Source organism: Rhinopithecus bieti, unplaced genomic scaffold (genome assembly GCF_001698545.2).
Source record: "Rhinopithecus bieti isolate Rb0 unplaced genomic scaffold, ASM169854v2 scaffold_12151, whole genome shotgun sequence".
NCBI lineage: Eukaryota > Metazoa > Chordata > Mammalia > Primates > Cercopithecidae > Rhinopithecus > Rhinopithecus bieti.
In genome coordinates, this window is record NW_016807233.1 from 825,772 (window position 1) to 840,289 (window position 14,518).

Genomic DNA, 14,518 nt, shown 5'->3' on the forward strand with positions numbered 1-14,518 from the left:
GGAGTTTCAGAGAGGCTACGTGTTAAGTGATTAGTTTGCATATGCTAGTGCTATGGTAAACAGAGTTTAGTTGTATTCATGTTAATATTATAGTGTCAAGATCATGGGATGTTACTGATGAGAATGTGTTGAATTTGAATGGTGCTGAGGATGAAAAAGTTACTGCTTTAAAGTACAGTCATGTGCTGCATAACAGTGGTGGTCTCATAAGATTATAATGAAGGTGAAAAATTTCTGTTTCTTAGTGAAGGCATCATAGCTGTCCTCTAGTTCTAGTGTAGTGCAGTCCTAGTGTAGTGCATTACCTTTTCTGTTTGGATACATACACACATACTTTCCATTGTGTAACAACTGCCTGCAGCATTCAGAACAGTAGCATGTCGTACAGGTTTATAGCCTAGGAGTAACAGGCTATACCATATAACCTAGGTGTGTAGTAGGCTGTACCATAAGGTTTGTGTTTGCTTAAGACGAAATAGCCTAACAATGCATTTCTCAGAACGTATCCTTGCTGTTGAGCAACATATGACTATACTAAGAAGTGTGTACCATTCCATTCACTGCGATACCCCCTTCAAATTAATATGAATTCTGAACTTCTTTTTAATATTGAACATATAATTCCTTTAGACTTACTTACAAAAGATTAATAGAAATCTACTCTTTAACTTTTAGATTCTACATCACAAGACAGTGGACAAAGCAGAAAAATGTCCAGGAAAAGGGTCTGTTCCAGTGACTCAGACAGTAGTTTACAGGTGGCTAAGAAATCATCAAAAGTCAGAACAGGTCTCCTAAGGATTACTCGAAGATGTGCAGCTACGGCTGCCAATAAGATTAAGCTCATGAGTGATGTAGAAGATGTCAGTTTAGAAAATGTGCACACTAGAAGCAAAAATGGAAGGAAAAAACCTGTCCATCTTGCTTGTACTACAGCTAAGAAGAAATTGAGTGATTGTGAAGGAAGTGTACATTATGAAGTGCCAAGTGAACAGTATGCCTGTGAAGGCAAGCCACCTGATCCTGACTCCGAAGGTAGTACAAAAGTGCTTAGTCAGGCTCTAAATGGAGACTCAGACTCTGAAGATACACTGAATTCAGAACAGAAGCACAGGCATACCAATATTCACAAAACAGATGCACCTTCTAAAAGAAAAAGTTCCTCTGTAGCATCTTCAGGAGAAGATTCAAAAAGTCATATTCCAGGGAGTGAGACTGATAGGACATTTTCTTCAGAGTCAACTTTGGCACAAAAAGCTACTGCAGAGAATAATTTTGAAGTGGAACTGAATTATGGGCTGCGCAGGTGGAATGGCAGAAGACTTAGGACCTATGGAAAGGCTCCTTTCAGTAAGACAAAAGTGATTCATGATTCACAGGAAGCAGCAGAGAAGGAAGTAAAAAGGAAAAGATCGCATCCTCAATTGGAAAATGTGAAACTCTCTGAAACAACTGGGAATTCCAAGTGTAGACCTGATACTAGTTCCAAATCATCAGATTTGGGATCTGTAACTGAATCAGATATTGACTGTACCGATAATACAAAAACCAAAAGGAGGAAAATGAAAGGAAAAGCAAAAGTAGTTAGAAAAGGTAAAACTTTTACAGCTAACATATCTAAAACTGTGAGACGTCAGAGACAAAGCAAACGCCCTAGGTTAAGTGTGGATGATAATGACTGGGAGGATTTGGACTATGCAAAATCTAAAAGAGTTCTTCGACGTTCAAAAATAAAAACGAGAAATCAGGGTAGAAGGACTGTGAGATACCATGATGGGGATGATGATAGAAGCTTAGAAAATGTGTTAGATTTCAATGGTTGCACCTTATGACCTTGAGGGAAAGCCAGTTCATTTAAGAGGAAATGGACTGGAATTTATGGTGAAAGCTGGCTGTTAAAATTATTTTTTTGTCTTACAATTCAGGGAATATATTTATATTTTTCTATGAAAAGTTATGAATGTGACTAAATCATGACTGTTATTTTTATTTGCACTTGCTGGTCTTTGTAGCAGCATTCAGCACAGGTGCCAAAATATGCTTCATTTTGGGGGCAGATCTATTTTGACAGTATTTGACTACATATAGCAAGAGTTTGAAATATGTTAAACACTAGACATCCTGGTTATCAAAACCAATGAGCATTAAGCATTACTTTCATGGCAGCAAGTGTCATGCAGTTATTTTCTGAATTTGTCAAAGAGGCAGTAGTTTCTAACCCCTGTTCTTAGTAGTTATAACAAATTTCACAATATGTTTACAGATTCTTCATAAATACATGCATACTGACACTATAATCATGGAAGGTGTAACCATGATTAGTAGGCAAGGTACCTACCACTTTTTTTTTCTTTCCCTGGCTACTTGAGTAGAATGCATTATACCATATACCCAGGATCTCGGCTCACTCTTTCCGAATTGAAATGGTTTCTAATCTTTCTTTCCAAGTGGCTCGTTGGGTTTCTTCTGCTTTTTAAGGAAAACGGTGATCACTGTTTATGTTAATCAAACCTCCTGAACTTTTATCAAGTGCTAGCTAACACTTGATTCTTTTGGAATGATTCCTCGCACGTGCCATGCGTTTTACAACGCCGGTCTAAGATGCACAGACGCATGACGTCCATTGGGCATTTTCCTTTAAACAATGTCGTGGCAGCGTCACAAAATGCTATATAATTTGTCTTCTGTCCAAGATCTCCTGGTTTCCATTGTAAGGGATTTAACCAAAATCTTGCTCTTCCATAATCTTACTCTGTGAAATAGAGGAATTTGTGTGCCTTAGATTTAGAAGTGTGTTCTTTAAGAGAGTGTACAGGGCTAAAAGAATATTTAAGTTAATATGTAGGTTTCCCCCATCTGTATTGCAATTGTAGAGTTGAGTTTTGTTAAAGAGTACAATTGCAAATCTTACCTATATAGGAAAATAGTTAAATGTCATTCTGCATCTTTGTTTTAGTTTACTGCTTCCATGTGCAATCCTAAGCATTCTTTGCTGGGGCAACTAAGTATGTCTTTATTAGTGACTTCTAGTCCAAATGTAAGAAATGTTTCGTGGGAAAATAATTTTATAATCCATTTAAAGTGAAACTTTATCACACAAATAGTACACTTATTTTCTAACCAAATACTTGATAGGTTATGCTACTCCAGTGTAGGTGGCCACTCCTAACTTGTTTGTGCCTGAAGATGGACTTGATTCAAATGGTTTACATATTTAGTGGGTAAGGGATATGTTACAGTACCCCACCTGTAAGTTATTTATTAGCCCTAGTTGTGTTTAGTTTCAGACAAAATTAACCCTTTTCTCCTGTGTATCTTTGAAATGGCAGGTAAGGTGAAGCATCAGACTGGCATCAATGTTAGTGTTATTTATTGGCCCTAATTGTGTTTGGTTTCAGACAAAATTAACCTTTTCTCCTGTGTATCTTTGTAGTGGCAGATAAGACGAAGCATCAGACTGGTATTAATGTTAGAGAATGTTCTGAAGTGTTCCTATTTGTAGTTATCTATTCCACTTAACATAGTAGGAGGTACATTTTCTTTCTACTCTGATGCATGGGGAAGGATGTATTTGGATATTACCAACTGAGATAGGTGGGAAACCTACCTCTCATTTGTGGCTTAGAGAGCTATCACCATTTCAGAACTACGATGTTTTTCTTCTCAGAGCTTGTGTTAAGTATATAGTAAACAGATTGATTCATGGTAATTGTCCTTGACTAAGACTGAAAGGACCAACGGGATGCCTTTTACTTCCCTAATTTTAAGAGCTGGTGATAGATGTCAAATCCATTAATTTATTTAAACTCTTCTTAACCTTCTCTGTTTTATAATCTGTTCTCAGGTTTATAACTCCATGTTTACCATCATTTGCAAAAAGGTACCAAAAAAATCCATAAATAAATATGGAATACATTAATAAGTACATACATTCTTTTGGTAAAACGATATTTTGACAGTTTAGGCTTCGTTAATAGAACTGTTCTCATTCTTTGGACTGCATTAATTATTGGTCATTGACTGGTCATCCAATTACTATTTTTTCTTTCAGTCCAAAATAGTTAGACCCTTGCATACAGAAGTGGTATTTTGGTTTTTAATCAGATTTGGTTTCATCAGAAGCAAGAATGAACCTGATGTCTTTAAAAGCATAGCTGACAATGGTAGCTTCTCAAGTTATGAAATAAAACTAAAAGATAATGGAGAAAATAATTTTTATGGGTTTTTTTGGTTATGGTGCTATTCCTAAGGTTAACTTTGAATATGTGACACACACACTCCTAAGTACCTTTAAGGAAAATAAATCATTAATAGTTAAAAATGTTTACACTGAGCACTAGAACATGTTTGGCTTTTTTTCTACGTTATGCAAAATGCCCAGGGATTTAATGCACAGGTGTACTTTATTATTTAGGGTCAGTTTGTAGTATTCTTGAGAAAAAGATAAAGGGTTATAATTCGACTGTGAACTGATCCAGAAATAAGTGCTGTACTTTTCCACTGCACTTGAAGTTCAACTAATGGTGTATGTGAAAACAAAACAAAACTACTTTGGTTGTGTTATGTCCAAAGTCCTATGGTTTTATTCATTTATGGTTTTAAAGGCTTTGAGGTACTCAGATTTGATTTTGCTTTCTTGGAAAGACTCACTTTACCAAGCATATAAAGGAAAATGATTTCAAACATTCACAAGATAGATGAGTGTTAACAAAGCTTTCTTTTTTTGTGTCCTCCTTATTTAAAATGGTATACTTACAATGTGAAGTAACTTACGAATAAAAGGAAAAGTTTATCCCATATTCAAGTAATTCCTAAGGTCGGCCTCCCTTTTTGTAAGTGGCAAATATCTGATTAAATCATTTCTCAGTTTATTAATCCTTGGAAAGAATGATATAGCAGTTACTCACAGCTTGTAAATTACAACAGAAAGGTTCCTTTCAAATAGTAGAGTTGCACCTAAAGAGGAAATTGGGTTTATAAGAAAATGAAGGCAAAGAACTTAAGATTTAAGAAAAAGCACTTCAAAACAGAAGGGCAAATGGAAAAGGAGGATATAAAATAAACCAATAAAAATACCACCTGAGGGTGTTACTGTCCAAAAGTAAAGAATAAGATGCATCACTAAGCCCTTTGCACTCATTATGACCTCGTATGTAAAAATTATTAGAATAATAAGAGGTGCATACTACATTCCTTCTGTCTTCTAGACTTTTTGTTTTTGTAGAAGAATCAGAAAACAATTTACTAACCTCCCTGTTATTAAAAACTAAATAGGAAGAATTTTAGTATTTTCTGTCAGTACAAGTTGAACTTGATTGTGCCAACTGAAACCCCAGAAGTTTGTATATCAGTAGAATGCAAGAACATCGTTAAAGGTGCTTACAATCTTTTTTGTTTTCCTTTCCACTCCATTGTATCAATTTTTTGAGTAACTTTTAAATGGCTAGAAAATGGTCTTTTTGCTTTGCCCTTTTATAGCTGAAATAACCAGCTCCATTCTTTTTCATGAATAGTAAGTTGATATATTTATCAGGTTATCTTGCAGTTGTCACCAAATACTGTAGTTTTCTGATGTTGTATGGAAATAATAGTTCAATTATTCTAATGTGATGGAGTGCAACAAGTCATTGTAGAACTTTTCACCTGTTAATGTTGAAGTTACACCTCTGAACTTCTGCCATGGATATCAAGGAAATAATAAAGCAGAAACCCTAAGAAATTTGCAACTTAACAGTTTGAGACTGTCTATTATCCTAGTATTTGAGAAGAGAAGGAATGAATTTGTCAAAATTAGGTGACAAAATAGAGCATTGTAGGAAAAATTGATTCCAACTAGATTAGCAAATGTTAATCCCTAGCTCAAATTGTGAATACTAAGGATTGATAAGTAAACTATGTAATGCTAAGGGCTGTGTTGTCTTTTCTTATGATTTTAAGTTTTAAAGGCTGTTAAATTACAGAGATGTTGCCTAAGGATACATGGGGATTCTCAAAAGAAAGAGATTTTTACCCTTTTCATAATCTGCCGAACTGGATCCTAATATGTTGTTAAATTGGTAGAAAATATCAAGATTTTAAATTGATGTCTGCTCAAGAATTGCTTTTCTAGATTTGATGGAGGGAGGGGGAGAGTCACATCATTTGGATTCTACAAATCTGCAGGCTCTATCTTTGGCAACAGGTAAATAACTAGACTATACATCTGTTTCTCAAGTATGGCAAGACCAATAGTTTGAATTTAATTATCAATGCTATGGTATACTTTCTGGTCATATTTTAGTTACGTCAATTTTAAGGTAAGTTTTTTCATTTATTAAAGCCCTTAAATGAGATTTTAGACTGCCAAAGAGAAGAGGCAGTCCAATTGACCTAATTGAAATGAGATGACCAGTATATAGAGCCTAGATGGACTACAGCAGCTCTACCTCTTTGTTTTATAAGGTAAATCATTTTAAAAATTACCTTTTTTGGGCCGGACATGGTGGCTCACACCTGTAATCCCAGCACTTTGGGAGGCCGAGGCGGGCGGATCACGAGGTCAGGAGATTGAGGCCATCCTGGCAAATACAGTGAAACCCCGTCTCTACTAAAAATACAAAAAAAATTAGCCGGGCATGGTGGCAGGCGCTTGTAGTCCCACCTACTCGGGAGGCTGAGGCAGAAGAATGGTGTGAACCTGGGAGGCGGAGCTTGCAGCGAGCCAAGGTGGTGCCACTGTACTCCAGCCTGGGCAACAGAGCAAGACTCCGTCCTTTTTTGATCAGTGGTTAAAAGTTAAAGGGATCTTTAATTTTTAATACATTCAAGTTAATTTTCTAAGTGTGAAATCAGTCCGTGGACTGCAACTATATATTCACCTACAAAATTCCAATCATAAAATTACAGGAGCCTGTCAAGCAGATCTTTAGTTTTCCACTCCACATAAGATCGTTAATGTTCTAAATTAATCAATTCATTTAGATGAATAGATTTTTTTGTCAATTTCTAAACACAGTATAATAAATTTGGCATTTTCATCTTAAGCAAAAGGGTTAAAAAACAAAAAGCACTACTCCAAGCCAAATACATTCTAGCTGGTTAATTCCAGACTTGTCCCAAGTGGTTCCCCAACCTCTTTTCCACTGGTAATTTCTTTTCATGCAGGCAGAACATAGGGTGCGAGGGCTGCGAGTTACCTATGAGCTTGGATAGCGGAACTCCAGCGAGTCAGGAGCCCTGCTGGAAAAGGGGTTTGCCACTGGATTGTCTGTGGCCTGGTTTCTTTCCAGTACTACAGTAATAGGGTAGATTGAAAACAAGTATTTACTTCTGATTCTGCCTACATTTAGTGTGAAATGCTCTTAAAGTATTGCTTCTAAAAAGCAAATTAAGCAGTTAAGGTCCTTGAATTCATATTTCAAAATAAGGCTTTTATGAGATTTTTAAAAATTGCAATAGCTATCACAATTCTTTTGTAGAGTTTTTCTAGGGGTGAGAGAAAACTGTATTGTGATGAGGTAGATTAGTTGTAGTTCCAGAATAAAAACAAAAATTCAGGGTTGTGTGGTACCCATCATTGAGTAAACTGAACCCTAAAAATGAAGAAGCTAGTGAACTAGTTTATGGAATTATTTCTGTCGGTCTCTTGACCTGATACTGCCACACTGCAGTGTTACCAGCTCCCCCCAGAAAATGGAACCGTTTAAAAACACAGCAAGTTACAGAAACCATTTTATTCTACAGCCATTGGGATACTTCAGCTTATGGGATGTTTTTGGAAACTTCTGCTTTGGGAGGCATGAAGATCATTGATAAATGTTACTTGCTTTCTGAGTTTTGGGGTCATTTCATTGCTTATCAATGAAGGACAGAGACAGGAGAGAATATCTCAAGTCTTTTCTGATAAAAGGCTTGCCTGAGGGAGCTTATAACTTGTACCTAGAGGGTTTACCCACTATGTGAATTTGCTTTATCCACCAACCACAGCAACCAATCATGTCAAGATTCTAGGAGCTTACGAAAGAGGCTAGTATGTTTTCATTTTGAGTCAGATATTCTTTTCTCATTCTCAAATCTGTTTTAAATGCTCCAATTTAAAAAATGCCAGTGAAAATTCTGTAATGCTTTTGTAGTAATCATGTGCAGTTTACTTTGAATTCAGGAAAACAGTTTTGTATGATGAAATATTGTGCAGAATCTGTAACGTAGCTTAAAAATTTAAAAAAAGTCTAATTAGAATATGATTAATCTTTAAAATTTAGGAACTAGAGATTGTGTTGAGTCAGAACTGTTATGTTTGTATCCAGGTTTCTATTTACCACAGACACCATCTTAGAATACACACATATCTGTGAGTTATAATTTAAAGTGGTCATCCAGGTAGATAGATGATTATGGAGTGCTACTACAGATGTAAATTTTTACACTACTGATGTGTTCTTGTCATACTCAAATAGGGAATCACTTCCAGGAAAACAACAGTCCTTAAGCACTCAATGACTTTCTGAACACGTGACTGAAACAAGACCATCTGAGACATTAGGACTGGTGGGATTCTACTGATTTTTTAGTATTACATGGCATTATCACAAATGTATTGTTAGAGCAGCAGCATCCAGGGTTCTTAAGCTCGTACCCTAACACACAAATTTGACTTCTAACCCTGAAATATCCTATATATATTTCTAAAACTGTAGTTTTCTTGAGAATAAAGCACTTTATAATTTACTCAGTTTTCAGTAATAAAATTAACACTGACTTAAAAGTATGTATTTAAAAAAATTCTCCACACTTTTCTGTCTCCCTCAGATTTTTATCCTTATTCTATGAAATTCCTGTTTTGTTGTCTAAGACTTAAGAGATTCAGCTTTATCAATTTAGAGTTGCTGTGTACAATGTAATTCATAAATTCTCCCTCCTTTGGGCATAGTTACTGAAGTTCAAATTTCCTTAAAAGTATTTTAAAAAACCTGACTTTAGTTTTTTTTCTGCAGAATCTTAACTTTTCCATTATTCCAGATGACAAACATTTATTAAAATGTCTTACAATTAGTATTTACTAGGTTCCTAAATTGTCAGTATAGGTACTTTGATCACACATCAAAATGGAATTTCTGCAACTTAAAGCATTTTGTTACAAATAAATTTTTAGTTGAAATAGAATTTTAGCTACTATTTGACTGGATGAGTAGGTTGTTGGGAATGAACCACTTACTTTTATTTTTTTCGAAATGCAAATGGTGCAGCTAGTTGATAATAGTATATTCTCATCCTACTATAAAAGTGCAAATTTCACCTTAATTTTGCATGTTTTGAAATTTTTGTTTACCCTTTGTAGCACATTTATATTTTAGCATTTGCTAACATTGATTTAATGTGTTAAAGATACATTTTGGATATAGGGTTGACTTGTTGGAGATACTAGTTCATAATTTTAAAATTCCCAAGAAAAGTGTCTTTGAAGTGGTAAACACACTACACTTTAAGCCACTTCTCTTCCCACAGAGCCCAACTGAAGGAGGTAAGGGCATGCTGCATGGGAGTAATGCCATGATGAGCGTCTTACTCTGGTAAAATGCCATTTACAATGCCTGGAGACCAAACACTGAACAAAACATAATGCCCTTAGAAATAGAATTTCACTGGAAAAGCATGTGAATCACATAAGTTGGCAAAAGGAACTGATGTGTATGTGGTGGGGTTGCTTTGAATAAAGTATATCCTAGCCTATTCTGGGGAGAACACTTATCTTAGAGAAATGTGAAATCAGTTTCATAGACTTATGGAAAAATCTGAAGTGCTTGCATTGTGAGGGCAGAGGACTGCCTCATTAATCTGGCTGTATGAACATGTCAGTCCACAGAAGCAGTTTTTACCTGTACTCATCTGCCCTTTAGTCAGCTTAGTGACAGAAGGGCAAACATCTTCATAGAAGTTCAGAAGGTTGGCATTGGTAGTTTCATTGCTACAGAATAATAGTGTTACTTGATAGTACCTGACTAAAAGAGCTCTCAATTTCTAGTACTTGGCAGTAAAAAGAATGTGGTAGAGTCCTCCAGAAGTCTAGTGTGGGTATAGGATATCAACTGTGGTTATTTCAGTCATCTACAGCCTGACCGTTTGAATGCTAAGTGTCTGGAAACTTCAGGCAGGGTCCTACAAAACAAACTGCCATCACCACTGGTGTGTACCATGAAGGCAGTTTTAGATAGTTTGACTGTTCATGGCTGCAAGAAAAACCTAAAATTCAAAGGCCAGTGAACTTCAGACACATAAAAGGAGTATCACTTCTGTTCTAGAAGAGTAGTAATTAGACTTGTTTGTGAAATCTGAAAATTTGGCTTTGAGACACTGGTAACAATAAACATATCTGAGCCCTCCTAAGTTTGGTCAGCACGGAGTAGTAGGTCTGGCATCATGTGGCTGTGCACAGCTCCAGTGGGATTTCAAGCCCCCTCTAAAAACTGCCTTTGTCTGCATGAAGGACTTAACTCTCCAAAGTGTTTTTGTCTGGCAAATCCCTTCACAATTTTCAGCTCTCGTCTGAATGCTTCCTCAAAGGAAGCCTTCCTTGATCCCTTAGGCTAGGTTAGGTTTCTAATCTGTGTTCTCATAGCACTCTGCACTTTTTAGTTCCTTTAAGCAACTCTACATATGTGTTATTTTTTAGAATTTTAATCTGAATCTCGTGTGTGTGTCACATACCTAGGTCAGAAAATACTGGAACAATGAAATTAAGATTTAGTAATTCAAATTATGTGAAATGCTCATATATATGTTTTTAGATTAGCAGCTTTATGATGCCAATGCTGAAGGAATTTTTCACCCCATTCTTACAAGTCTGCTACTGTTTTAAGTGACATCCTTATAGTTGTAGATAAGCAAATGTAAGGTTATATCAATGCCGAGCCCTTAGTATCACATTTTAAAATTTATCATTTAGCAATATGACTTTTAAATTTATTGTTTCCGAATGAGTGTTGTTGAGGAATGTTAGCAGTAGTAAAATCTTGTGTTACAAGATTTTTGCATTTACATGAACTTTCACTCATTTTTCAGAATTTGTTCCTAGAGACAGAAAACCCAATACAAAAGTGAGAACATGTATGCATAATCAGAAGGATGCAGTGCAGATGCCTAGTGAAACTCTGAAAGCAAAAATGGTACCTGAGAAAGTTCCCCGCAGATGTGCTACTGTTGCTGCAAATAAAATAAAGATAATGAGTAATCTAAAAGAAACGATCTCAGGACCAGAAAATGTCTGGATTAGGAAGAGTAGCAGAAAACTGCCCCATCGAAATGCTTCTGCTGCGGCTAAGAAAAAATTACTGAATGTTTATAAAGAGGATGATACAACCATAAATTCTGAAAGTGAAAAAGAGCTAGAAGATATTAATAGAAAAGTGCTTTTTTTAAGAGGGTTCAGATCCTGGAAAGAAAATGCACAATAGTGACTATGAGAATGTAGAAGTGCTATCTGAAAACAGTTGGGCCACAAGTAAACTGGCAGTTACATTCTGCTCCCAGCTCTAAAATTACTCCCTTATTGGCATCTTCGGAGGAATTTTCTAAAAGCCATAATCCAGTGGGTTCCTTCCAGTCAGCTCTTGTACAGACACGTGCTCCAGGGAATTCTGAGGAGGAAATAGATTGCAGAGTCTGTAGGTGGAGAGGTGGAAAGAAAAGACAAATGGCCTGCTATAAGACTACTATTCCTTCCCAGAAAGCAAGGCCTTGAAGACATGATTCCTTAGAGGAAGAATATAATGGGAAGTGTACAGGCTAGGAAGAACTTGGAGTGAACAAATTTCAAAATCTCAACCTGATGCTAATTTTAAGGGTTCTCCATTAGAGTGTAAAAATTCAGACCATGACAACTGTGGTGTCATGAGGGAAAAAAACCAGGCACTTTTCCAAAGGAAGTGCTAATGGGCCTGTTTGATTTCTGAGTGAAGCAAAAACTACCTAGATCCAGTCCCTATAATTCACATCCCCAAAGGTCAAAAACAAACTAGGAGGACCTGGGAATGTCAGCTGGAGATGTTGATTACTGAGTTCTGATGTAGAGTGTTGGAAATAGGCAATTAGAGAAAGTCCATTGATGTCATTTTGTTTATAATATTGCAGTTCATACTGAATGACCACTTGATATGACTAATTCAGGGAATATATATTTTTATATGAAAGCTATGAATGTTACTATCACGGCTTATCCTTATTTTTACTTTTACGTAGCAGCATTTACAGAAATGCCAAAATGTGCCTCATTAAGAGGCACAGTTTAATCAGATAAAATAAAATTATAGCTTAAGATCAAAACAGTCATATTTTTAGATACAGTGAAATCTTTTATGTTTCTCTACAGCACCTTAAAAATTAGAACTTGAATACTTTGAGTACTTATTACAGTCTCATCCCAACAAACTTTAATGGCAGCATGTGTGGCCTCTGCTAGGATCAGAAAATCTGGTCGTGGTATAACAAGTGTATTTACAATAGGATTTAATTTGTTGTTAATATGTATTTGTTGAAATTAAAATTCCCATATTAAATGAATGTACTGTCACATTTTTTTAACATAGTAATGTGTTATTGGAAAATTAAGTTGTTGAAAGTAAGTTGTTTTCCCACTTAAAATATCTGCATGTGTAAATCTGAAAACTGAATTACAGAAACCTAGGGTTTTCTATTTCTTTTTTAAGTTTAAAATGCATTTTTTTGTTGTTATACAGATGAACCAAGTGTCCAAAATACTTGAGAAATTTGTGGTTGCATGTCTGTTTTAAAAAAAGGCTTTTTGTTTTTTAGCATAAGCCAGAATATTCTAACCTACTAAGTCTGTGTCCTTTGCTCCTTTTGTAGTATACTTTCATCTAAACTACTGATCCCCAGTATGTTGATGCACAGGTGAGAAGGGAAGAATTCCTAATAAACTGCTATTACTTCTAGGTGCATGGGGTTTGATTTTTGAGTTCTAATGAAATGCTTAAACAACTTTCCAGTTCAAAATTTACTTAATTTACATTTCTTGAGTCTATTATGTCCTCAACAAATAACTATAAAATGAAGTACTTAACTCTCAGTGAAGACTATTTTATGCAAGGTTTTTTTTTTTTTTTTTTTTTTGAAATTTAAGTGTAATGAAAGAATTTAAGCTTTGAATTTATAATTTGCTGTGGTAGGGTTAATTTCTGTCAGTATTCGAGATTGTATTACCAGTCTTGCATAATGGAATCCTTTTTTGGCTAAGTATTCGAACATATTTGCCTTTTTAAAAAGTGGCCTAACTTACTGTAACTGCATGAAAAAAGCATTTGCTTAAAACTTAACATTGTAAAATTGTTCTCTCTGAAATGTGTGCAGAATTTAAATCATGGCCAAATGTATTACTATTACCCTATTTACAGTAATTTGCTTTGCAGAAAATATTTCTTCATAATGGAACTGTGAAATCAAATTGAAGATCTTACTGGTAAAAATGACAAATTAACAAAAGGACTAAGACAAGGGGTGCCCAACCTTTTTATTCTGCAGTTTCATCATTATAATAGACCAATTAACCCAGGAGTCCTAATGTTTTAAAACATCATTTTGGTAATCTTGATTATTCCATCTCACTAAGGATATCCAAAGTTTCCTAAGCTCTTACTGGCTAGCAATTTAGTCTTAATTTTATTGCTAAATGTTCAAATTTTGCTTCCACACTCACACTTTTTTTTTGCAGATGTGTAGATCTGCTAAACACTAATTTTATGTAAATGATTTTGTTGATCATTATTTTTCCACATCTTAAAATGTTTCTAGCAGCTTTGAGATTTTATCCCAACAGGCTCTCTCTGACCCCAAAGTAGTACTTACCTTTGTGACTACTGACAAAGTCACAACATGCAGGCGATGTCATGTATTTCGGTACAACTAAATCTAGGAAACAGTTTTTATTTTTCATTGCATTACTGCATCTTTTCATTTTCATTTAAATTATGTCCCCTTTTTCTCTTGCTTGAAACAGTGCTCCTCGAGCTTTGTCTTCCAGCACATTTGAAAGAGAACCAATTAATCACACATTTTGCTTAATTAAAGGCTATTTAAAAAGAAACATTTTGTATTAGAAAATGGCCAAGTTTAAAAAATACACTATTTTTTACATTCTCATAAAATGCTTTTTAAATCGGCTTGACAATCATCAGCTTTTGAAATGTGAATTCCTATTGCCAGAGTAAAGGTCTCATTTTTATATCACCACGAAGCGCTGTATTTCTTGCTGCCCTTGCGTCCGCCCGTGCCCACTGTCTGAGGGCGCGCCTGGCTCCGGGGGCCCTCAGTGCCACCGCGCGGCCACCTACCTGGGCAGTCGAAATTTGGAGCGGGTGCACTAAGGCTCCCCCAGTCTCTCCTATCGCAGAAGGAAAAGGGAAACGGACGAAAAGGGAAACGCCTCACAGCTCCCGGACGCCACTGCCAGCGGCGCCGGCACCGCCCCTACCCCCCTGGTTCCGCTACCGCCGCGACCGGAGGCCCCGCCCTCTTCTCGCCCCCCCCC

The 14,518-nt window shown here is 36.0% G+C and overlaps 1 protein-coding gene across 1 annotated transcript in view; it reads left to right on the forward strand.

The window, feature by feature from the left end:
- Positions 1-14,220, forward strand: part of BRWD1 (bromodomain and WD repeat domain containing 1) — a 129,623-nt gene extending 115,403 nt beyond the window's left edge. Inside the window, exons 39-40 of the mRNA XM_017880685.1 lie at positions 676-1,593; positions 11,038-14,220. Coding sequence (XP_017736174.1) covers positions 676-1,593; positions 11,038-11,429 — 1,310 coding nt within the window. The 3' untranslated portion in view covers positions 11,430-14,220. The remainder of the gene's footprint in view (positions 1-675; positions 1,594-11,037) is intronic.
- The last annotated feature ends 298 nt before the right edge of the window (positions 14,221-14,518 follow it).